The sequence below is a fragment of the Eleutherodactylus coqui genome, chromosome 8 (genome assembly GCF_035609145.1).
Source record: "Eleutherodactylus coqui strain aEleCoq1 chromosome 8, aEleCoq1.hap1, whole genome shotgun sequence".
Classification (NCBI taxonomy): Eukaryota; Metazoa; Chordata; class Amphibia; order Anura; family Eleutherodactylidae; genus Eleutherodactylus; species Eleutherodactylus coqui.
In genome coordinates this window covers 157802473-157826969 of record NC_089844.1, presented here as the reverse complement: position 1 = coordinate 157826969, position 24497 = coordinate 157802473, and the positions used below count along the sequence as shown (strand labels likewise).

The 24497-nt window shown below is 49.2% G+C and overlaps 1 protein-coding gene across 1 annotated transcript; it reads left to right on the top strand.

Moving 5' to 3' along the window:
- Nucleotides 1-2114: 2114 nt before the first annotated feature.
- LOC136577061 (nmrA-like family domain-containing protein 1) lies at nt 2115-13809 on the top strand. The gene is made up of 5 exons (XM_066576763.1): nt 2115-2264; nt 5588-5826; nt 9724-9973; nt 12050-12240; nt 13111-13809. The coding sequence occupies exons 1-5, from the start codon at nt 2225-2227 to the stop codon at nt 13288-13290; spliced, it is 900 nt and encodes a 299-aa protein (XP_066432860.1). The 5' UTR covers nt 2115-2224; the 3' UTR covers nt 13291-13809.
- Nucleotides 13810-24497: the final 10688 nt, after the last annotated feature.

Sequence of the window (24497 nt, the reverse complement as noted above, 5' to 3'; positions counted from 1 at the left end):
TGCTGGAAAAGCAAGGAGCCAAAAATGTCTGTGTGTTACATTCTGCAGAGACAAGTTGTGGCTTTAAAAAGTCGCCATGGCGGTCTGGGCCAGATAGAGAAGAAAAATGAAAGTGAATGAATTCAGTCAGAGAACATTTCACCTGTGATAACTGCACTATATTTACTTGCAAGACTTCAACTCTATCTATCTATTAGACATGAGCAAGCATGCTCGTTTAATCCTGCTACTCGAGCGAGTAGCAGTTTTTTCGAGTTACTGTGTACTTGCCGGAGCAGCATGCGGGGGTAGGGGGGGAGGGAGCTGAGGGAGAGTGAGATCTTTCTCCCGCCCCGCTGCCTCCCGCTCCCCCTGCATGCTGCTCCGGCGAGCACACAGTTACTCGAAAAGACTGCTACTCGCTCGAGTAGCAGGCCTAAACGAGCATGCTCGCTCATCTCTGCTATCTATCTATCTATCTAATCTAGCAATGCCAAAGGGTGAATGTGGAGGCGCAGGTCAAATACAGAACTCTGTATATTGTTATCACTTTATAGTATTATTGCATTCTATTAGTGTATTGCATTATTATATTATTACAGATTATTCCCATACTTCCTTTTTTTGTATTTCTTGCTTTCCCCAGTCAGCAGATTTGGTGCAGCAGATTCTTACACAATGGAGCCTGTTATCTGGTCAGCCACGTCAGCACTTATTTTCTGTGATACAACATGAGTCCTACAGTTTTCGCATTACAGAGCATTCCCCAATTAATGTGCGTAATCACAGCTAGTGCAAGTCATGCTTGCGTGAGTAGGCAGTTTGGGGCAGTTTCATTCAGTTATAAGGTCATTGATTTAAATTCATTCTGCACATATAAGCTGTATTACAGAACTGTAAGGGGACAGTTCAGGATCCCGCTCTATAAACTAAAGCAGAGAGCTGTGGTAGGTGGCGCTATCTATCAGGGATCCCCTTCTATAAACTAGAGCAAAGAGCTGTGGTAGGTGGCGCTATCTATCAGGGATCCCCCTCTATAAACTAGAGCAGAGAGCTGTGCTAGGTGGCACTATCTATCAGGGATCCCCCTCTATAAACTAGAGCAGAGAGCTGTGGTAGGTGGTGCTATCTATCAGGGATCCCCCTCTATAAACTAGAGCAGAGAGCTGTGGTAGGTGGCGCTATCTATCAGGGATCCCCCTCTATAAACTAGAGCAAAGAGCTGTGGTAGGTGGCGCTATCTATCAGGGATCCCCCTCTATAAACTAGAGCAGAGAGCTGTGGTAGGTGGCGCTATCTATCAGGGATCCCCCTCGGTCCTCTGGACGCTCATTGATTTCAACGGCCATGTGCAGGGAAAAAATCTACAGTATTACACTCCAGAGCTGCAATCAGAATTCTGCATATTATCTCTAAGAGCTCAGCTAAGCTATTAGAGGGGCTCTAACAATAAACTTGCTGACTGTTTCTAATACCAACCAGCAGGATTGTGATTGCTGCATCCTGCTGATCACTGGGGTCCTGCAGTATGAGTAATCGTGTCCTATCTTATGTGTTCATAGCGGTGTGACAGAGCATGCATGTAAAAAAAGGTGGAAAATACTGTAAAATATGCGGTTTTGCCCTATTTGACAGTGCAAGGAAGACGTCTGGATGCTATTTCACCTGTGCGAGGCCGGAATGCATCATTCATATGGTCTATTATGTACGGTGATTAACACGGCAGATTACACAGTTGGACGCCACTCATGTCATGTGATCATATTCTCTGCCAATGCTCAGCGCTCTGTAACTGTATTGCTCCTGCTTCTATTTTCTGTTTGTGCCTGTGTCAGTCTCCACTGCTGTTGTGGCATTCTATTCAGGATGAATAGTGCTGAGGTTGGAGGGTTTTGTGCTGCCTGGAGTTGGGCTAATAGTACGAGTTAGAATAAGAATTGGATCTCTTCATTTATAAAACCCTCATGTGGAATGATGTTCTGTGCTGCATATAAAGTGACTATGGGCTGAGGGGGCTTTGTGACTGTCCGCTGACTGCCCTGAGGTGCAGAGTCTTGGAATAATGAGCTGATTTTCTTGAAAGACCACCCCATCTCCCCCCTTGTGATCTGCTTGTCTACTGTGTGCTGAGTCACAATGACAGTTGGCAGGAGACCAACCAGAGTGAGAGGAGGGGAGAGGAGGGGTGTGCGGCTTCCTTACATAAGCAGCGATAAGGCAGAGGGCTGCACACTACACTTCAGCCATGTCTTGCAAGAAAGTGATTGCTGTCTTTGGAGCCACAGGTGAGCCGACTGCGCTGTGAAAAGTTGGGAACTTTGGAGTAACTTTCCAGTAGTTTGCAGGTGGTGGTAGTAGAACAGTTCTTCCTGTCTGCATTGCAGTGTGGAGCTTTCTGTACTATAACCCCCATCAGACTTATTGTTCAGTCCTGCATGCATTTAGGATAAATGATTCAGATTTGTGCTGATTGTGGGGATCTGAATGATGTAAAAGGGTTCTGACTATCCAGTAGTCTGCGGGGAGGGGGTGGTGATGGCGATGGCGGCGCTCCTGCCTGCATTCCTGTAGTATAACCCCCCATTGTATACTGCTGGATAGAACTTGGAATCCCGATGTATATTTTCATGTAGTTTTGCTTTCCCTCCTAATGATCATGGTTTTTCCTGGGTGTATGAGCTGTCTGGACTCTGAGAAAGCTGGGTGAATGTGCAAAGATGTTTGTTGCACTTCTAAATATACACATTGTGACCCTTTGCTAACTTTGCTATGCAGATGCTGTTGCACACAGTGATTCTCCCCTGCAGGATACAAGTGGAGCTCCGCTGATTGCAGCATCTGTGCTCCTCAGTGAGTCCAGGTGCCGGCTGTTATCAGCGGAGCTCCACCCGAGGCTTGGAAGTGAGAAATGCTGCAGTGTAATAGAAGCCTGAGGCTTTATTCACATGCGTGTTTTTACGCCGGCTGCAAATCGCGACCCTCTGAGACATTGGATTCCAATGCATTTGTTCACATGGGCAGTTTTTGTCTTTCCATTTATTTACTTTTTAAATCTTTTGCACCGCAAACAGTCGCCCAGCGGGGAAAAACTGCCATGTGCGCTGCCGATTCCAGCAGGCGCTTTAACACGGGGCCAGAAAAGATAGGTCTGGTTCTGTTTTGTAACTGGAATATGCCGGCGGCTTCCATATACTCCTATGGGAGCTGGAAGAATAGAGGGAAGCAGTTTAGCAGTGTCCAACGCAGGGAAAAGCTTACAGGAGCCTCTAGAGGAATTTGAGGTAATTCCAAGGATTTATGCCAAGTGAGGGATTTCCGGGCTGTGGCTTTTTTTTTTTTTTTTTTTTTTCCTAATACGTTGCACCCAGCCGTGTGAATGGATGAGAAAACACTAAGCTCGGGACTTTGATTGTGTCATTTCTTCATTACTGAAATTTAATGGCGCGGGTGACAAAAAATTTTAAAAAATGCGACCGCTCGTGTGAAGGAGCCCTAAATAACAGTGTTGCTTCTGATAAAACTGACTTAAGGGCCCTCGTTTGAGCGAGTGAGTGACGTCACCGTTGGCTGGGGCCGCCTGTTTGTAGACGGCGCCCGCCGTTGGCTGGGGCCGCCTGTTTGTAGACGGCGCCCGCCGTTGGCTGGGGCCGCCTGTTTGTAGACGGCGCCCGCCGTTGGCTGGGGCCGCCTGTTTGTAGACGGCGCCCGCCGTTGGCTGGGGCCGCCTGTTTGTAGACGGCTCCCGCCGTTGGCTGGGGCCGCCTGTTTGTAGACGGCTCCCGCCGTTGGCTGGGGCCGCCTGTTTGTAGACGGCGCCCGCCGTTGGCTGGGGCCGCCTGTTTGTAGACGGCGCCCGCCGTTGGCTGGGGCCGCCTGTTTGTAGACGGCGCCCGCCGTTGGCTGGGGCCGCCTGTTTGTAGACGGCGCCCGCCGTTGGCTGGGGCCGCCTGTTTGTAGACGGCGCCCGCCGTTGGCTGGGGCCGCCTGTTTGTAGACGGCGCCCGCCGTTGGCTGGGGCCGCCTGTTTGTAGACGGCGCCCGCCGTTGGCTGGGGCCGCCTGTTTGTAGACGGCGCCCGCCGTTGGCTGGGGCCGCCTGTTTGTAGACGGCGCCCGCCGTTGGCTGGGGCCGCCTGTTTGTAGACGGCGCCCGCCGTTGGCTGGGGCCGCCTGTTTGTAGACGGCGCCCGCCGTTGGCTGGGGCCGCCTGTTTGTAGACGGCGCCCGCCGTTGGCTCGTTCAGGCGAGAATCGTTCAGTCTTTCACAATTGCTGTATAAGTTGGATGGACTGACCAATCGTTGTCTAAACGGAACGAGCCAATGATGGCTTTTCTGCTGCATGAGGTGAACGACCAACAGTTGTTCAGTCGTTGTCTTGCGTTTTGACCGAATGATTATCGTTCCCTTCTGTTTGAACGATACTCGTTCCATCTAAATAAAGGCACCCCCTAACCCTGCAGACGGACCCTCCGGGGTACGCTGTTTTATATTTGGCCTCACATTGGAGGAGAGGGACCATAAGGGCTTATTCCAACGTGCGTATATCGGCCGGGTTTTCACGCCTGGCTGATATATGGTGTCCCTCTCTGCAGGGGGAGGAGGCGGGCTCAGGCCGGAAGCGGTGCTCTGAGCTCCCGCCCCCTCTCTGCCCATCACCACTAGTTGCAATAGGAAAGGGTGGGATGGGGCAGAACTTGGCTCTGCCCCATCCTGCCCTCCCTTTGCAAACAGTGGTGAGGGGGCCGGAGCTCAGTGCACTGCTCCCATCCCGCGTCCTGCCCCTGTAGAGAGGGACAGCAAATATCGCCGGGCGTGAAAACCCGGCCGATATATACGCACGTCGGAATAAGCCCTGAGTGTCAGAAAAGGCACTTTTACATGCGCCAATGATCATGCAGCCTGAAATCCATTGTTCTCAGCGGTAGCGCATCGCCCTGTGTGACCGGGGACACTTGGAGCACCTGCACTCTGGATGTGGCAGGGAGCCAGGTGATGTATTCTCACCCGCTATCAGCGCTATCACCCCATGAAGATCATGCAGCACTTAAATCAGGTTCTTATGGGCGCACTCTCATAGATTCGTATGGGAGCATGCGCGCACAGGAAGCTGGAGTCATGTTTTCAAGCGCTGTGAAATCTCTGACAGCGCTGGATCGCAGGTGAGGATAGAAAAAGGGACTCTAAGCCCCTGGGTCTACCCGATGCAACACTCCTGCTGGTAAACTTCCGCATATCTCTAACACTGAAGCGCCCATGAAGACCTGCTGCCCCTCGGGCTGACTACACGGCTGGCACCGGCCTGCCCGCAGGATGGCTACACGCTTACACCTTACACTGTCTGCTATGCACATGTGTTGCTGGGAACAGCAAGGATTCGCTTGGCTCCATCATTCATCTGGCGCCTGTCCTGTTCGAGCATTCGGGGCAACTTGCATCTATTATAAGAGGAAATGGCTTTCTTGAGGCGAAAAGTGAGGGTCCTGGAACAGCTGATGAATGTAATATGGCTTTCCAGCTTTCCCAGACCCCTGAACGGCCAATCAGCCTAATTCCGTAGTGATGCTCATGATCCCGGCTCTTAAGACTTGGTTTTATGTCCTCTCCACAGGCGCTCAGGGTGGCTCTGTTGCTGATGCCATCTTGGCAGATGGCACCTTTGCGGTCCGGGCAGTGACTCGAGACACCAGTAAACCTGCAGCTGTGAAGCTTCGGGAGGCCGGAGCGGAGGTCGTGGCCGCGGATCTGGATGATGAGAAGAGCCTGGAGGCCGCGCTGTGCGGAGCTTATGGAGCGTTTGTGGTCACCAACTTCTGGGAGCTCTTCAGCAAGGAGAAGGAGGTCATTCAGGTAAGGTTGGTGCTCTCGGGTAATGACCCCCATTGTCTGGAGCTGCTGCATCTGTAATCACTTGTATGATGGAGTCCTGCATCTTGGCTCATCCTGAGCCTCATGGTTCAGGAATAGAATGGCAGGGCTGCAGTAAAGACTGACAGTAAGGGCCCTTTTAGATGGACCCTTTTAGATGCGATCACATAATGATCATCTTCATCAAATTACAGAACCACTGTTACAAATAGTAAACAATAGGGGTGAGGGTCCTTACGAGCTTACATACTATAAATAATGGGGTGATACAAAAGGGAAAGGGACTAGAGATGTGCACGGTATGGAGGTTGAGGGATGCTATACACATAAACGATGGTCAGACATTAAGTTGTGTGACAGCAGAAATCATGTGACTGCAGGGGGCAGTTGATGGTGGCTAGCAGGGATTGCAGTCAGTAGGTCAGGGAGCATGTTATGTGTGGTACAGAGGGGTTTGGTTTAGAAGATGTGGTATTCCTCCCTGAAGAGGTGCGCTTTTAGAGCACGCCTGAAGTTTTGAGAGTCCTCGATTGCTCGGGTAGCCTTTGGTAGTGCGTTCCAGAGGACTGGTGTTGCTCTGGAGAAGTCTTGGAGGTGGGAATGAGAGGTTAGAATTAAAGGGTCATTCTGTCTGATTTCGTTAGCAGAGTGTAGAACCCTAGCTGGGTGATGGATTGAGATGAGGGAGGCGATATAGGGGGGCGCTGCGCTGTGGAGGACTTTATGGATGAAGGTAGTGAGTTTAAATTGAATTCTGTATTTGACAGGCAGCCAGTGCAGTGACCGGCACAGGGCAGAGGCATCCGAGTAGCGGCTGGACAGAAAAATGAGCCTGGCTGCCGCATTCAGGATGGATTGGAGGGGGTAGAGTCTGGCGCGGGGCAGGCTGATCATCAGTGAGCTGCAATAATCGAGCGTGGATGAGGGCGACAGTGAGCGTTTTTTAGCATGTTCACAGTGAGAAGGGCAGATTCTTGTGATGCTCCTGAGGTGCAGCTGACGGGTTTGGGCCAGAGATTGGATGTAGGGGGTAAAGGAGAGATCTGTGTCGAATATGACCTCAAGGCAGCGGGCGTGCTGTCTTGGAGTTATGGTGCGCCACACTGAGATGGAGATGTCAGAATGAGGTCAGTTAGTAGAGGGTGGAAACACCAGTAGGTTAGTTTTAGAGAGGTTTAGTTTTAGGTAGAGAGAGGACATAGTGTTAGAGACAGCGGACAGACAGCCGGTGATGTTTTGGAGGAAAGGTGCAGAGATGTCACGGGAAGAGGTGTATAGCTGGGTGTCGTCAACATACAGGTGGTATTGGGGGCCAAATCTCCTGATGGTTTGTCCAATGGGGGCTGTGTAGATGGAGAAAAAAAGGAGAGGACCAAGCCCTGGGGGACCCCAACAGCAAGGGGAGGTGGAACCAGCAAAGGAGACGCTGAGTGAGCCGTCAGATGGGTAGGAGGAAAACCAGGAGAGAGCAGTATCCTTTAGTCCAATGGAGTGAAGCATACTGAGGAGGAGTTTGTGATCAACAGTGTTGAATGTTGTAGAGAGGTCGAGGAGGATCAGTAGGGAGTATTCGCACCTCGATTTGGCTGTTTGACACCCTTGTAAGGGCAGTTTCTGTCGAATGTAGGGTTCGGAAGCTGGACTGAGGGTTTAGAAGAGTGTTCTGATAAATAACTTATAAGGCGGAAGTAAACCAGGCGTTCCAATAGTTTAGAGGTTAAGGGGAGATTTGGGATTGGTTGGTAGTTAGCAGCATCAGTTGAGTCAAGATTTGGTTTCTTTAGCAGTGGGGATATGATGGAGTGTTTGAAAGAAGAGGGAAAGATGCCAGAGGTCAGAGAGGTTGAAGATAGTGGTGAGATGGGAGATGACCACCGGGAAGAGGAACCCGAGGAGGTGTGTGAGGGGAGAAGATCACTAGCACAGGTGGTGGGGCAAGCAAAAGAAAGCAATTTGGAGACTTCTTCCTCTGTCGTTGATCTGAGTACAGGCAGTGAGCAGGAGCTAGAAGCAGTATTGATGTGACTAGGGTCAGGGCTAGTCTGGGATTGGGTGGTTATTTCCTGATGGATGTCTTTCTTTTTGAACTATTAGCTTGATAAAGACCCGAGCACAGGGTCGATACGTGGCTGCTTGCTTCCTCATGGCTATTCAATAAAGAAGAGGATTTTAATGAATGCTGCCTGGTTCCTCCTTTCTACATTTCTTTTTGAACTAGGCAGCCTGCTCTTCAGCACTGAGATCTGTCATGGGGGCTGCAGTTTAGGGCTGAGAAGAGGGAAAAGTATCAGATGTTTAGGTTTGTGCAATAGTGAGGAGGTGATAAAGGTAAAATAAACTTGTTTGGCATGGTAGAAGGCTAGGTTGTATGTTCGGAGGATGAATTTGTGATGGAGAGTCCATGGACGTTTGACTTTCTCCACAGCCGTTCAGAACTTCTCGAACACCGCTGGATGAAGGGTGTTTGAGGCGTGAGCCAGGGTTGCCGCGTCTGCATCGGATGGCTTGGGACACTGGATGCAGCTTCATCCAGGGCATGTTTGAAAGCGGTGTTGTAGTGTGCGGTAGCCAGGTTAGGGCACGAGGGAGATGGGGGACAGGGAGGAAAGTAGGGACTCGGCAAAGTCCTGGGGGTGAACAGCCTTAAGGTTCCTGTAAGTATGGTAGGTAGGAGGGTCTGGGGAGATGTTGGGGAGCGTAACAGAGGGGAGGTTATGGTCTGGGAGCGGAAGAGGCAAGTTAGTGAAGTGGGGAGCAGAGATGGAAGCAGACCAGATCCAGAGTAGTGCCATCCTTGTGAGAGACCAAGGGAGGAGGTGAGTGATAGAAGCTGAGAGGCTGATGGGGTCATTAGTGGGGATGTTCAAATCACCCAGGATGAGGGTTGGAATTTCTCAGGATAGGAAGTGAAGGAGCCAGGCAGCAAATTGGTCCAGAAGCAGGCGAGGAGCACCTGGGGGCAGTAGATAACTGCTACTCGCATAGACAGCGGACGGAAAAGCCGTAGCGTATGTACCTCAAACGATGGGAAAGTGAGTGAGGGTATGGGGGGGGGTGACCTAATGGGTAGACCTTGAGGGAGAGAAGAGCACCTAGTCCTCCACCACGTCTGTTTTCTGGTCTCGGGGTATGGGAGCACTGCAGGCTGTTATAAGACCTTGCAGCAGGGGAGTCTGTCATACTGCTGTATCCATATTTGTGAGAGCTAGCAGATTTAGAGATTTAGCAGTAAAAAAAAGTCGTGGATTGTTAGTTTATTACATGCTGACTGGCAGTTCCAGAGGGCACATTTAAAGGAGTTGGGGAGGATGTGCATGGGCTAGCGGTTGGGCTTGAGGAGGGGGTGTCTAAGTGAGTCAGGTAGGAAATAATAGTTAGGAGCACTAGAGGGTGGGCCAGGATTGGGAGTGGTATCCCCAGCTGCTAGTAGCAGCAAGATGGCAAGGGTTAGCAAATGGTGGGGATGTGACCGATAATCGTTCAGTGTAAACGCTTCCAGCGACTGAACAACTAACGCTAATTTGTTCGCTTATCGTTCAGTTTAGGCAGGCGTAAAGAGACTGATAATCTGTAAACAGGCCGTTGCTCATCAATGAAGACTGCCTGTTTACTGTGACTGGTGGCTGGACAGACTGATCTCCGGCCCGCTCTGCCTTGATGGCACAGGAGCGATAATGGCTGGCTGCTTTAGTGCCTGATAAATTTTGCCCTTAGTGGTAAGACTGTGAGCAGTGGGCGATGTCCTCCTACACAACAATGTAGCCTTGTTCAGTATACTGTAGTTCTTGTGTATTCATGAACCAGGAGGTTCAGGATGAGCATGGCAGTAGATCCCGATTACACACTATGTATTATAGATCTGTTGTATTTTTGTTCCAGGGTAAACGGATTGCAGATGTGTCCAAGCGGCTCGGCCTGCAGATCGTGGTCTTCAGTGGCTTGGAGAACGTGAAGAAGCTGACGGGAGGAAAGCTGGATGTGTTGCACTTTGATGGCAAAGGGGAGGTGGAGGAATACTTCCGAGAGATCGGGGTCCCCATGACCAGCGTCCGTCTTGCCTGTTACTTCGAGAACCTGCTGACCTTCTTCAGGCCCCAGAAGAACAAGGACTGTGATGGCTACAGCTTGGGTACGAGGACAGTCCTGCTGCTGGGATTTAGCTAGATCGGTTTAGAGGAATGCTGGGTAATGATCAATGTAGCAGCTCCCAGAGGGGTTACTGAATAGCAAAGGTGTATAATTATACTGAATGCTAACGAGTGGAGCTGTGATTCAGGAGCCCAGGAAAGCTGGGTGAGGATCGTTGTAGGGTATGTTCACATGTGGCAGACATGCTGAGGCTCCTCTAGTGTCAAAAGCCGCAGCATTGGTGCAGATTGACTGGGGGTGTCAGCTGCAGATTTGCACCCACATCCCGTAGCATGACTGGAGGGTGCCAATGGGCTAGAATAGTGCCTCCGGAAGGCTGCCAGGACTGCCATGCACAGCAAGAAATTGTAACATACTGCAATACACCAGCATTGCAGTATATAGTAGAAGTGACCAAATGATCACAAGTTCACTTAAAGGGGTGGTCTCGCGAAACCAAGTGGGGTTATACACTTCCGTATGGCCATATTAATGCACTTTGTAATATACATCGTGCATTAAATATGAGCCATACAGAAGTTATTCCACTTACCTGCTCCGTTGCTAGCGTCCTCGTCTCCATGGTTCCGTCTAAATTCGCCGGCAGCTTGCTTTTTTAGACGCGCTTGCGCAGTCCGGTCTTCTCCATTCAGCACGAGCCGCTTCAGTGTGCTCCCCGCTACAGCTCTTCTGCGCATGCGCAGACGAGCTGTCACTGCTCGGGAGCGCGCTGAAGCGGCCATTCTGCACCATCCTCTGTTAGAGGAAGGTGCAGAAACTGGAGCTGCCCAGCGGAGAAGACCAGCCCAGCCCAGCAGCCCCGAGAAGCCTCCCAGGTAAGTGATGGGTCGGGGGGGGGGGCTGCCGCTGCGCCGGGCTGCGCCGGGGGGGGGGGGCTGCCGCTGCGCCGGGGGAGCTAGCGCTAGGCCGGGGGGGCTGTCGCTGCGCCGGGCTGCGCCGGGGGGGGGGGGGGGGCTGCCGCTGCGCCGGGGGGGCTGTCGCTGCGATGGGGGGGGCTGTCGCTAGGCCGGGGGGGCTGTCGCTGCGCCGGGGGGGCTGTCGCTGCGCCGGGGGAGCTAGCGCTAGGCCGGGGGGGCTGTCGCTAGGCCGGGGGGGCTGTCGCTAGGCCGGGGGGGCTGTCGCTAGGCCGGGGGAGCTAGCGCTAGGCCGGGGGGGCTGTCGCTGCGCCGGGGGAGCTAGCGCTAGGCCGGGGGGGCTGTCGCTGCGATGGGGGGGGCTGTCGCTGCGCCGGGGGAGCTAGCGCTGGGGAGCCGGGGGCTAGCGCCGGTTACCTGCTGTCTGGTCGGCGGCTGCGGGGCGTCTGGTCGGCGGCTGCGATGCGTCCGGTTGCCATGGAGACACAGCTGGCGGCGTCTCGGGAGCGCGCACGTCGGGCTGCAGCGAGCGACTGGGAAAGAGCCGGCGGCCATCTTGAGGAAACTTTTATAACTTGCTGGAACGGTAAGTACGAACCAGCTAGAAATGTCATTTACAGGGGGGCTTAGTAATGTGTGTTTAATGGGGGGGACTGGGCAAAAAAAAAAATTAACTGCTTCCTCGAGACATCTCCTTTAAGTCTCCTCTGGGGAGTAAATAGTTTTTTTGTGTTTTTGTTTTTTTTGTTTCGGATCTTGGAGTGCAATGATGGAAAGGAATTTAAGATTTTTCCATTTAAAAAAAAAAACCAATAAATTTTCTTTATAAACTTAGTATCGCTGTAATTGTACTGACCCCTAGAACAAACGTCATGTCCTTTTTCCTGCACTGTGAATGCTGCAAAAACTAAATCCCCCAAAGGCACAACTGCATTTTTGTTTTATTGTCTCCACTTAAAGTTGTTTAAAATTTTAATTATTTTTTCTATGCATTTAATGGTACATTTAAAAAATGCAACTTGTCTTGCAGAAAACGAGCCCTCATATAGCTACATAAATGAAAAAAATAAACAAATGACAGCTATTGTAAGGCACAGGCAAAAAAACCAAAAGCACTAAATCTGTGGTCCTATAGATGTGACGGGGGCATCGTGCCCGTCCGCTCAGCCTCCTGCAGTCCATGACTCTCACTCTTTTTTCAGCCATCCCGATGGGTGACGTTCTTCTGGATGGGATGTCCGTCACAGATGTGGGCCGTATGGTTGTCAGCATTCTGAAGTCCCCGTCGCAGTACATAGGCAAGGACATCGGCCTGAGCACAGACAAGCTGACGGTGGCGCAGTACGCCGCCATAATGTCCAGAGTCACCGGCAAGGACATCAAAGATGCCAAGGTAAGACCCGCTCGTTGTGAAGGCCACTCCTCCAATGGGATGATCACCATGAGTGGTGGTGTACATATAGGCTGCACCCCATGCGACTGATCCCTTAAAGGGATTATCCCCTATACACAGGATGGAGGGGGTCTGACCAGTGGTAACCCCCTGATTCTGAGCATTGGGGTTCAGCACATCCCGCTGTGGTGGCCACCTACCCCCTTCACTTCAGTGGGAGTGCTGGAATTAGCCAAATTCAATGTTCGGCTATCCCTGGGGTCCCGTGAAATGAATGGAGCTGGTGGGAGATTACTGCTACCTTCACTGGCTCCAGACCGCTGTTCTGTGGGTACAGGAGAACTTGTGTTCGTTGGACACCCCTTTAAGACAATATAGAGATCTACTTAGAGGGCCATCACACAACTTGGGCCGGCTTCACACGGATATTTGTGTGCGCAATATGCAGAGAAAATAACCCATTGATGTCAGTGCGTTGGTTCATATTTCCGTATTTTTGCACACGTCTCAGTCTGTTCTATGGGGACCCTTGGTGTGCAAATATGCAGAAAGATACACAGTAAAATATGCTGACGCATGCAAAAGTTGCGCCAAGACGTGTACAGCTGCACATGCGCTGGTGTGAAGCCGGCCTTCTCCTCAGTTGTACGATGTAATAATGCAGTATTGATCAGATGTTCTACTCTTGTGAAGGCCGCTCTGGTTGTAACTAATCTGTTGGGGCTACTGAAGAATCCTGTGGTCGGCCTCTTCCCTACTGGAAATGGCTGATAAAGGCAGCAATAGCTTGTACTTGGCCGCACAGTAGCTTGCGGCTAGCTGGCGGCTGTAGTGTCTGAGTAGAGGATAATCTCTCGCCGTTTCCCGCAGATCACGCCTGAAGCGTACGAGAAGCTTGGCTTCCCCGGCGCCGGAGAACTCGCCAACATGTTCCGCTTCTACCTCATGAAGCCTGAGCGCGATGTGGAGCTCACACTACAGCTCAACCCCAAGGCCAAGAAGTTTGAGGCGTGGATGGAGGAGAACAAGGAGGCGTTTAAGGACTTGTAAAGGAACTCGGGGCACTTCCTGTGCGAGGAGATACTGTGAAATACTGTTGAATATTGGGGCTGATTTGGCAAAACTAGTGCCTGTGGGGAAGAACATGCCGTAACCATAGCAACCAATTGGACTGCAGTGCTTTTCTGAGCTGTAACCTGATTGGCTTCTATAGACCGCCTCCCCCCTACTCTAGTTCTGCTGAAGCTGCGGCGTGTTCCCTGGACTGGAGGGCTCACAGGTGTGGGGGGCTGCAGAATCACATAGTTACTGTCTAACCCCCCCCCCATGTAATTGGATTATGTGCCAATACAGGATATGCTGTTTCTTATTATACATCTGGCCCAATGTAAATTGATGGCCTTTTGGGACCACATCACACAGGTGATAAACCCACATGTAATCTGCTGCCCCATCTGCCCGTGTGGCCCCAACACTGGAGGGTCCCGTGTAGTCGTGACCCCGTTAGCGGCGACAGCCCGGACACTTTGGTTTTCTATGTCTTGTCTAATAAAGTCTCCTGATTTCTCACATCGTGTCTTGCAGTGATGGTAATTGCGACGAGGGCCGCAGGTCGCCTGTGCAGAATGGTTGCCCATAGCAACCACAATCAGATTGTTTTCCATTTGCTTTAGAAAACGAGAGTGGTGTCCTGACTGGTTGCTACGGGCAACGACTCCGCTCTGCCACAAGGCTAATAACAGCCAATCGGAGCAGCTGTCATAAGGCTGCAGCTACTCAGAGCAGCTCTAGGAATGGTGAGCTCTGATTGGATGTGGTGGTGAAGGAGTTAAATGGGTTCTCCCAAAAAGACCGCCCCTGTTAGACCCTAGGGGGGTCTTTACATCATACAGCGGGGCAGCAGACTGCAGCGCCATCTTGTGTTACAGAATGGACATTCATCGACCGCAGCTCTCACTTATACTGCTGCTGTAAAGTGAAAGCTGCACTGTGATTGGTTGCTAGGGGCAACAAGGACAGATCTGTAGGAGGTTTCATAAGTGCGTGGGGCTACTTCTCTGTGGCCCACCCTGTATTACACGGTCAGCCAGTAACCTCTTCCTATCCACTAACTACAGACCAGCTCACTTAAACCTTAATGTCTGTGTGCTGATGTGCGCTCTCCTCGTATGCCCCATGACGTGGTATACGGGGCGTGAGGGTGCCGCAGGCTCTGCTTCCTGTTAGGGCGGGCTCATATGACCGGATGCTAACACACTGCGCTAACATCACAGCGGGTTACCCGTGTATTGTCTCTTTGTCACTTACACCTGAGCGTGTGCGGCGTGTCTTACATGTACCGCTGTTCACACTGGCTTCCTTTTCTGTCTCCTAGCATGTGCATAAACCAATGACTACGCCCTCCTATAGTTGGGGCTACACGGTGATCGAGGATCCCCCATTACATGGGGTGACCACATTTTCTCAGGGTCAAAGTGGGACAGAGGTGATCGTCGTTGTTAAAAGGACAGCGCCGTTTATAAAAAGATGGCGCAAACTCCACAGCCAAAAACAGTCCTCTATACCTTGTATGTAGAGTGACTGGAAATGGGCTGAATGTCCGCAGCTGATCTCATACTATGCGGCGCTCCCCTCATAGGCTTCCAGTACTCAGCAGCCTCACCAAATTGGGAACCGGGAGCTGCGGACATTTCCGCTACATATAAGCATCAGCTTGAGGTACGCTGCCACATGGAGAGTAGTAATAGTGACACCCCCCCTATAATACTGTTACAACTGGGGCCTATATAGGGGACACTATTACTAATTGGTACCAATAAAAACTACAAACCAACCTGCGATGAGCTTCAGGCTGCATTCAGATGAACGTATATCGGCTTGGTTTTCACGCCGAGCCGATATACGTTGTCCTCGTGCAGGGGGGGGGGGGGGGGGAGGATGGAAGAGCCAGGAGCAGGAACTGAGCTCCCACGTGAAAACCGAGCCGATATACGTTCGTCTGAATGCAGCCTCAGACAACTCTGCCCACGGAATAACAAAAATGCTCTGGCCTTGGAATGTGGTGATACACAAACTCATTTTGCAAAAGAAAAAAGTTTGTTTTATCAAGCCCCGGTCATCCGGTGTAGCTTGTGAACTATCCTGCGGCTGTCCGTGTGCTATCGGACGGGATTAAAGACCTGCTACAAGCAAACGTGGATTGCGGTGCCAGCGAGGTACCTTTTCTAAGGGTATCCTCGCTTGGCACCAGGTGAGTTAATACTGCATTTTTTTCGTCACCTTTATAACCAACCCTAAAATACATCTGGAGCTTCTTTATAATATTTCGATTAAAAATAAAGTTGTTGCCATAATTATAATTGTCCATAGAATAAAGTTAAAGGACCACTCAGTGTGTGTTCATTATGTAGCGTACCCCCCCCCCCCCCCCTGTGTGAAGGCTGATTTAGACACAATTATCGTGTGAGATTCGCTCAGAAGCCATCGTTTAAGCGATAATCGTTCTCTATCTTGCGCCCGCCGTGCAGCTTTTGTTAAAGATTCACTCATCTTCGTCTTTCAGTCCGCTTATAATCCATTGTTCAGCCGTTTGTTTCATTTGGTCAGTGATTTTAGGGGTGTCTTCAATACAAACCCTAAACACCGATAATACAGCGACTGAAAAGCCCAACATTTTCCAACAATTTTCGTTAGAAAAAAAAGTCCATCTTTTAAAAGCAAAACCATCGCTTACTCTTATTATTATAACGAATTTCAAATGATGATCTGTGTCTAAATGGGGCCACAGCGTATATAGGTTGGCCAGTGTTACCTTGGTTAGTTGTTTGTTTCTGTTCTTTGTTCCTCCTCAGACGGTCATGTGATCTTAGTTCTGACCAGCTCCCATCTACTTGGGGTTATGTATGCAGTTTCTAGTCAAATTCTCAGTCTAAGATGCTGTTACATGATGTCTACCACAAAGACTGCCTAGAGGGGGACACAAACACTCCTGTCACAGTTACTGATGATGATGATCACACACCTATTGTCACACAGGTATAATATAGGAGATCACAGCTTGCCTTCATAACTGTATACTTATGGGCTATAGCTTATTCAGAAGGTAATAATTAAACTGTCCATCCAGCAGGCAGAAATGGTACAGCCTGTAGCTAATGCTGTGCTGATGCATCATGGGATAGATGTGAAAAAAGGGCTTTCTCAAGACAGGGGGCTGCAATGCACAGAAGAGACCTCCAGAGTCTGACGGGTAATCTAGTATAGGAAAAACCACTGCGCTTCAATGTGTAGATACTTGAAAGAATTGTAGTGGACAAGCGTAGGAACGCTCGCCTGAATTCTCTGTGATAGCTGCACCTCTTCTTTCAGGTGGATCTGCTGCGGCATCAGTGTGGATTACCCATGAAATCTGCAGTAAAGCACGCCATGTGATTATAAACATTGTGGTGTCCTCTGTACGCCTTACCTCTCATTCATTGGTAGGATACTAAATTTGGAGTGCATGCAAATTTATTTTTTTTGGGGGGGGGGGGGGGCGGCCATACATGCTTCTGGAAGGGAAGGGGGTCACGTACTCTTCTGGAGGGCTGCACATAATTTTTGAGGGGCAGGAGGCTGCACATATTTTAAGCAGGGGCAGGGGCTTGTTGGGCCAGCCAGTGGTATGCGTCCCCAAAGTCCCAGCTCGATTTCCTTCCTATATATATTTAGGTTCTTAAAGTGAACTCGTCACTGTATTGTATTGTTATTCCTTATAAGAAACCAAAAAGGCTTTTCAGCTTTTTCTCCCCTAGGTGGCGATCTGTATACAGAAGTCTAGGTTGCAATTAAGGGCTCATGCCCTCAGCTGGGCGAAATATCGCAGCGGAATCAGACCCGGCGCCCCCCAGAGACCCTATACTCACCTGTCCGGATCCGTGGCAAGTGTCTTGTCCGGTGAGCCGGCGCAGCGACGCGGATTCCCGTGATACTTCCGCTTTGCCCACAGCAGAAGTATTGCGGGATGGACAGCTTCCATTGACTGCAATGTTAGCCGTCCATGCATTTTTCCGCACAGAATGAGTGGAAGTAACTTTTGTGCTCGTGGGCAGGGTACTATCATTTAACATGGCGTGTCTATGGACGGACATTCCTGCGGAATTTGTAGCGGGTGTCTGGCCGTGATTTTCGCAGCGATAACCTGTCCGTGGACATTATCCATGACTTATATTCAGTTTGCCCCCTAGTGGCAGAAACTGGTAGCTGAAATTGAGCAATGATACATTCTTCCCTCTTATTCACTGTATAACAAGGCAGAAGACGTCTCAAGGGCCTTGTAAATGGTTTGTCCTCTTGTATGACAGATACCCCCTGATGCATATGAGAAGTTTTACCTGATGATCCCCGGTCGGGATGTGACTCTCATCTACAAACTGAATCCGAATACCAATGCAGCGTCCGAGGAGCGGGCCCCAGTCCTTCTTGTCACTTGTGACGCCACCGTTCCTTCCTCTGCGGTGATCTCTTAGTGGAATAAATAAGAGTCCACACATGGGGTAGAGTTCAAAGGGCTAAACTGGGGACGGTCAGTGCAGCCGTTTACTGAGAAACGTGAGATAACAATTCACAACAGTCCTCTTTACATCCACCAGCAAAAATAGTGAGGATTCAGAACACGTGAAGTGACTGGGAGAAACAGGGTGACCTACACAGGCCCAGCTATCTGTGGCTCCCTGGCCCCGGACATCGACTCTTAAGAAACTGAACCAACACTCTGCCGGTCCACTCTCACACTGAAGGTGTTTATAGCATTAATGGGATATCAGCTCTGCCTTTTCCATCTCTTCTTGTACTCAGATTAAAGGTATCTGAGTACAGACCAGCTCTCTCTCCAGAAAAGGGACACACACACACACACACTCACACTCACTCTTACTTACTTCAGTGCTGCAGAGGTGCAATACACATCATATTAGAAGACAGTGCAAAAACACAAGACTACATAGACCATCCAGAACACATGTGCACATTAACTTCTGTACACTACAGCTCCCCCCTACTTAAGAAAAAGCCAACCCTGGCAACTCTTTGAAACAGAGCATATATTCTGGAGTGGGAATTTCTCAGTGTGCTACCTATTAACACTTTGAGGATCACTACACAATCATAGAGTGTGCAAGGCGGAACCTTAAACACAATCTTCCCCCTATTAGTTACTATACAAATCTTAACCCATCTAAGTGTACTTTTGACTACTTGAGACGTCACTTTCTGTATGTAGTGTAATTCTATGACGGGATGTAAGTAATTTTGATATGGCCATACCATTTTGAGGAAAGTTGTTAGGCTGGACTGAATCCAGGTTGCACTAACATAAGCTATGGGGCACTTACATAACTCTTCTCCCAAAAGACAAAAGTGAGAGAAACATCACTGCTGCCACATACAAAATATAACAGCTGATTGGGAGGCTAGAAAAAATGAAGGATAAGTGGAATGATAATCACTTCCCAGAGATCTCGTGCAGGGTGGAACCTGATTTATATACTCCCAGCTAAGCTTGACTAAAGAGAAAAATGTTAACAAGGCTGTGTTTTCCTGGAACAGATAAAATCACAGACTAAGGGTGCATTCACACGAACGTATATCAGCTCGGTTTTCATGCCGAGCCAATATACGTCGTCCTCATCTGCAGGGGGGGGGGGGAGGATGGAAGAGCCAGGAGCAGGAACTGAGCTCCCGCCCCCTCTTTGCCTCCTCTCCGCCCCTCTGCACTATTTGCAATGGGGAGAGGTGGAACGGGGCGGGGCTAATTTTCAGAACTTAGCCCCGTTCCATCCCGCCTCCTTTCATTGCAAATAGTGCAGAGAGGGGGCGGGAGCTCAGTTCCTGCTCCTGGCTCTTCCATCCTCCCCCCCTTCCTGCAGATGAGGACGACGTATATCGGCTCGGCGTGAAAACCGAGCCGATATACGTTCGAGTGAATCCAGCCTGACACTGGAGCGCCTGGTAATTAGTAGGGTAGCGTCTAGACTGGATTTCACACATACTTTATGCATACTTTAAGCAGGGATACACATTCCTAAGTGCATTTATTTTATACTTTTCTTTTCCTCCTGCACATTACTTTAAACATTATTAACGTTGCATATAAACTTTGTATGAACAATAGAAAATTCTGCATATAAAATAACTTTAAAGTCTTTTAGGGTGGATTCAGATGACCATATATCGGGTCGGTTTTCACGCTGAGCCGATATACCGTGTCCTCATCTGCGGGGGGAGGGGGAGGGGGAGGATGGAAGTGGCAGGAGCAGGAACTGAGCTCCCACCCCCTCTCTGCCTCATCTCCACCCCCTCTCCGCCTCTCTGCACTATTTGCGGGACGGGGGCAGGGCTAAGTTCTGAGAATTAGCCCCGCCCCACCTCTCCTCCTTGCAAATAGTGCAGAGGAGGCAGAGAGGGGGCGGGAGCTCAGAGCACTGCTCCTGGCTCTTCCAGCCTCCCCCCCTGCAGAGAGAGACGACGTATATCGGCTCGGCGTGAAAACCCAGCCAATATATGTTCGTCTGAATCCAGCCTTATGATGATGGAAAAACAAAGTCCAGAAATGTGCAAAAGAAAGTCTCACAACTACAGGAGTCTCTTTGAAATAAATTAACAAAATAAAGTTCTAACGGCAAAAGGCCGTATGGGAGTCTCTTTTTAGCATCAGGCGCTTCTAGCAGGGACAGGTTCTTCAGACTCAAAGTCTGCAGTACATCCATTTGGCATGGGCATACGGGACCGTGAGCTTATGCTAAGAGAGGCTAGAGACAAGTGGCTGTCCGAATCTCTCACTCCTACCTCCAAATGGCCAACAGGAGCGGTGTCCTCGCTCTTTGACTTTACAACTCCCGGATCAAAGTCCAATTAGCCTGGCGTGAGAAGTCCTCTGAAGAAGGGAGCGCAGTTCAGCCCATGGGTGCAGTTGTTGCCGTGCATGCAAATAAAGTTGTACCCCTGGACCCTTAAAGTCCATTAAGTGGGGACGCAACTCTGGTGGTATTCCGGCTCTGGCCTCCCTGTTATCCTTATGGATGACGATCCATGGCACGTAGAGGGGCCCTCTTCTGCTCGGGCAAGTGTATCTTGAGGCAGCAGTCGTTTGCCCTTCCTCCAAGGAGACAGATGTCATCGGAGATAGCTTCCTAGCTGGTCTCGGGTCGCCAGGCCTGATGAGAGACTTCTTGGGAGGCTCCAGGTCGCTTGTCTGCGAGAATGGGGAAACAGGACTTGGAAGCGGCAGCAGCAGATCCTGCAACTCCGACTCGTTGCCCCAATAAAACCGAGGTTGAACAGGAGGATAGCCCTCAGGAACTCTGGACACAACTCTAGTTACCATCTCTCCTGAATGAGTGTCCTCGTTAGTCTGCAGAGACAAATCCAGTGGCTCATTGGTGGCAGAGGAGGACTCCTCCTCTGGGTGGTCTTCTGCTGCAGACTGTTGCTCCGCAGTGGGGGCGGCCCCCCCGTACTTTTTCTCCAACCATGGCGGGAAGTTTGTGGCGGGAACTTTTTGCTAGCTCTGCAGCCGTTGATGAAGCAGGCTGAGCGCCATTTTGTAACTCCACTCCTTCAATTTCTTGAACAGTTAGAACATGTAGATCAGGCAGTATTACAGGGTCCCATAACTCTACAAGTCCTTGCCTCAGGGCATAGCTCATCCTGGCAACATACACATTAGGTGTAGAAAGAGAATCCCCTTGACTCTGCATTACTTTTTCTTCTCTGCAGGAACACAGTTTTATCCTCCTGGTAACACTTTAGCAGGCTCAGCGGACTGGAAATTTAGGGGTTTAGACACTCCCGACACGGGCGTAGAAATTTTCTCTCCATTCTGCGAACATCATGGCCGAGGCATGACATGCCATGCCAAGTAAATGTTTTTTTTAATGTTTTGTCCTCTTGCTTGCATGACAGAAACCCCCTGATGTCTGCGAGAAGCTTTACCTGATGATCCCCGACCAGGATGTGGCGCTCACAATCTGTGACTGTCCCATAGATTCTAGGGTGGTTGGGAGGTGTGTACTTGTCATGCTCCGTCCCCTCAGGCAGTACACATAGGTATAGGGGCAGCCAATGTGGCTTCTATGAAGCTCCTGAAAATAGGAGACCTCACCTTGGTTGGTCTAATCCCTTTTGCGGCGAGAACCTATGCAGTGGAAGAGTGTAGGGGCATGGTTTGCAGACCGTTGACTGTCTTGGTAACTCATTTCTGAACTTGCTTCAGTTTGTCTATGTTTTTTTTAAAGTGGGGTGCCCAGAACTGGACACAGTATTCCAAATGTGGTCTGACAAAGGAAGAGTAGAGGGGGATAATTACCCCACATCATCTAGACTCTATGTTTCTCTTAATGCATACCAGAATTGTGTTTGAACATGAGTCAACAATGTGATGCAGCAGTCAAAAAGGCAGCCTATGATCTATGACTATACCTAAGTCTGTTTAAGCTTTTCTAGATCTTTTTGAATACTCTCTCCCTTTTTTCTAGTGCTAGCTATCCCTCCTAGCTTTGTGTCATCGTCACATTTGATCATTTTCACCTCAATTCCCTCCTCCAGATCATTTATAAAAATGTTGAACAACGCTGGGTCAAGGACAGAGCCTTGTGGTACCCCACTTGCCACATTTTTCCACTTGGCTGTGCAGCCATTTATGCCCACTCTTTGAGTACAATCACTCAGCTAGTTATGAATCCACCTAACAGTTGCCTTGTCAATCCCATATTTGGTCATTTTTTCAATAAGTATGGTATGAGATACTTGATCAAATGCTTTACTAAAATCCAGCGCATTTTCCTGATGAACCCAGTCGGTGATTTTGTCATAGAAGGAAATTAGATGAGTCTGACATGACTTGTTTGTTACAAACCCATGCTGACTCTGGTTACATACTCCAATCTCATCCAAGTACTTGCATACATGCTGTTTAATATTTTGTTCAAAGATCTTTCCCGGTATAGAAGTCAGGCTCACAGGCCTGTAGTTTCCTGGATCCACCTTCTTCCCTTTTTGAAGATAGGGACAACATTTGCCCTTTTCCAATCTTTTGGGACTTCCCCTGTCCTCCAGGAATTTTCAAAGATTATGGCGAGTGGTTCAGCAATTACCTCTGCTGCTTCCTTTAGTATCCTAGGATGTAATTCATCTGGACCTTGAGACTTGAATTCATTTAGGTTATCTAAGTGTTCCCTCACCATCTCTCTGCTTACAGATATACTGCATTCTTCTTTTCCCCAATAGCACAGGGAAGATCAGTTGATGTTAAGTCTACTTTCTGAGAGAAAACCGATACAAAATAGGTATTTAAAAGTTTGGTCTTCTCAACATCATTCTTAACCAATTCACCATTTTCATTTTGTAAGCATCCAATAGCATCTTTGACTTTTCTTTTGACATTCCCCCAAAATCCATTTTTATTGCTTTTAGCCTATGTTTCAAGCCTCGATTTATTATTAACTTCTCAGACACTTGCGCTACAGTTTCTGAAGACCCCATTGTATTCTTCTTTAGATATTCCCCCCTCTTTCCAATTAATAGTGATATTTTTCTTCCTTTTTAACATGTGTTCAAGTTCTGTGTTCATCCATCCTGGTCCTATAAATGCTTTCCATTCTTCTTTCTTTTAGGGATTGTTAACAATTGTACTTTGAAAATCTCATTTTGCAATATTTCCCAAACGTCTTGGACATTTCTGTCCTTAAGAACATCCAGACATTGGTTTCTTCCTACCTTCTTTCTGACTTCATTAAAATCTGCCTTTCTGAAATCCAACCTTGAAGTCTGGGTTTTCTTAGGTCTACCTCCCCTTTTTATCCAAAATTCAAAATTCAAGGTCCCAGCCACCCTTACTTCCTCAACCATTCCCTCCCTGTTGGTAAGAATTAGGTTCAAGATAGCAGATACCCTTGTTTTCTCTTCTACCTTTTGGAAGATAAAGTTGTCAGCAAGAGCGGATAAGAATTTGTTGGATCCATTACTTTTACCTAAGAGAGATTCCCAACAAATGTCTGGATGTTGTACTTTTTTGAGAGCTTGGCCATCTGAAGTAGAAACAGTTCATCAGTATCTTCTGCTTGTCCAGGCGGCCTATAGTAAATGCCTACAATAGTGTCCTTTCTGTTGTTCTCTCCTTGTATTCTTCCCCAGTTTCTACAGAACTCCCAGCTCTGAAGCTTGAATCACTGCGGAGTTGTATGGTTTCCTAACATAGAATTCAATCCAAAAGGCTGCAATTCCCTATAATTTGAATATTTGCGATGACGATCAATAAGGCTCAAGGGCAAACACTTAAGGTAGTAGGTGTACATTTAGAAAAAACATGTTTTTCTCATGGGCAACTGTATGTGGTGTGCTCACGTGTATACAGCCTACAATACCTTTATATGCTAGCAAACGATGAGAAGACCAAAAACGGACAGAACTGTGCTGACATAGAATATTGCAGTTAGATTTCTTTCACTATTTCAACTTTTTAGATTTCAATATACAGCAAAACACAGATTAGATTTTTAAAAATAAACATTTCACACAAACAAAGTCGGGGGTAACAAGCTAATAAGGAATATTTTCAATAAAAACCACACTAGAATACTGCATTATCCTCTGAGCGCTGTCCCTCAAATTTTGTCTAGATAGATAGATAGGAGATATATGGATATTAGATAGATATAAAATAAATTAGACAGATAGTAATGGTATATCTTGTCTCCACCCGATGTATTGGTGAAGACATGGGTTGGCCGCTGTCAGTTACAGGGAACTCCCAGGCCACGCAGGTTGGCTGGTGTTACTGACAGGGAACTCCCAGGGCACGCCTCCCCACCTGCCACATGCTCCTGAAATGGGCCTGGTAGCTCAAACGTGTCACCGGCGAACTCCCTGTGGCCCCCCCAGCTGTCTGTTCATGTCCCCCCCGGCGGGGGAACATGAACAGCTCCCGCCAGCTCTCTTACAGCCTTAATCCCCACTTTCACCCAGCATCTGGCCGCTCACACCATCTTCTGCCCGGCGGCTCATTGACAGGCGCAAGCACCACTCTCACATGGGATCTCGCCGCTCCCAAACGTCTTCTCCCTGCCTGCTCTCTGACAAGTACAAACCCCTCTGTGACCCTGCATCTCGCCACTCACATCACCTTTTCCCCCCAGGCTCACTCAGACCAAAGGTTCCACAGATGCAGCTCCGGTGGAGACAAGATACACCAGTACAGATAGATATGTATGAGATATATAGAA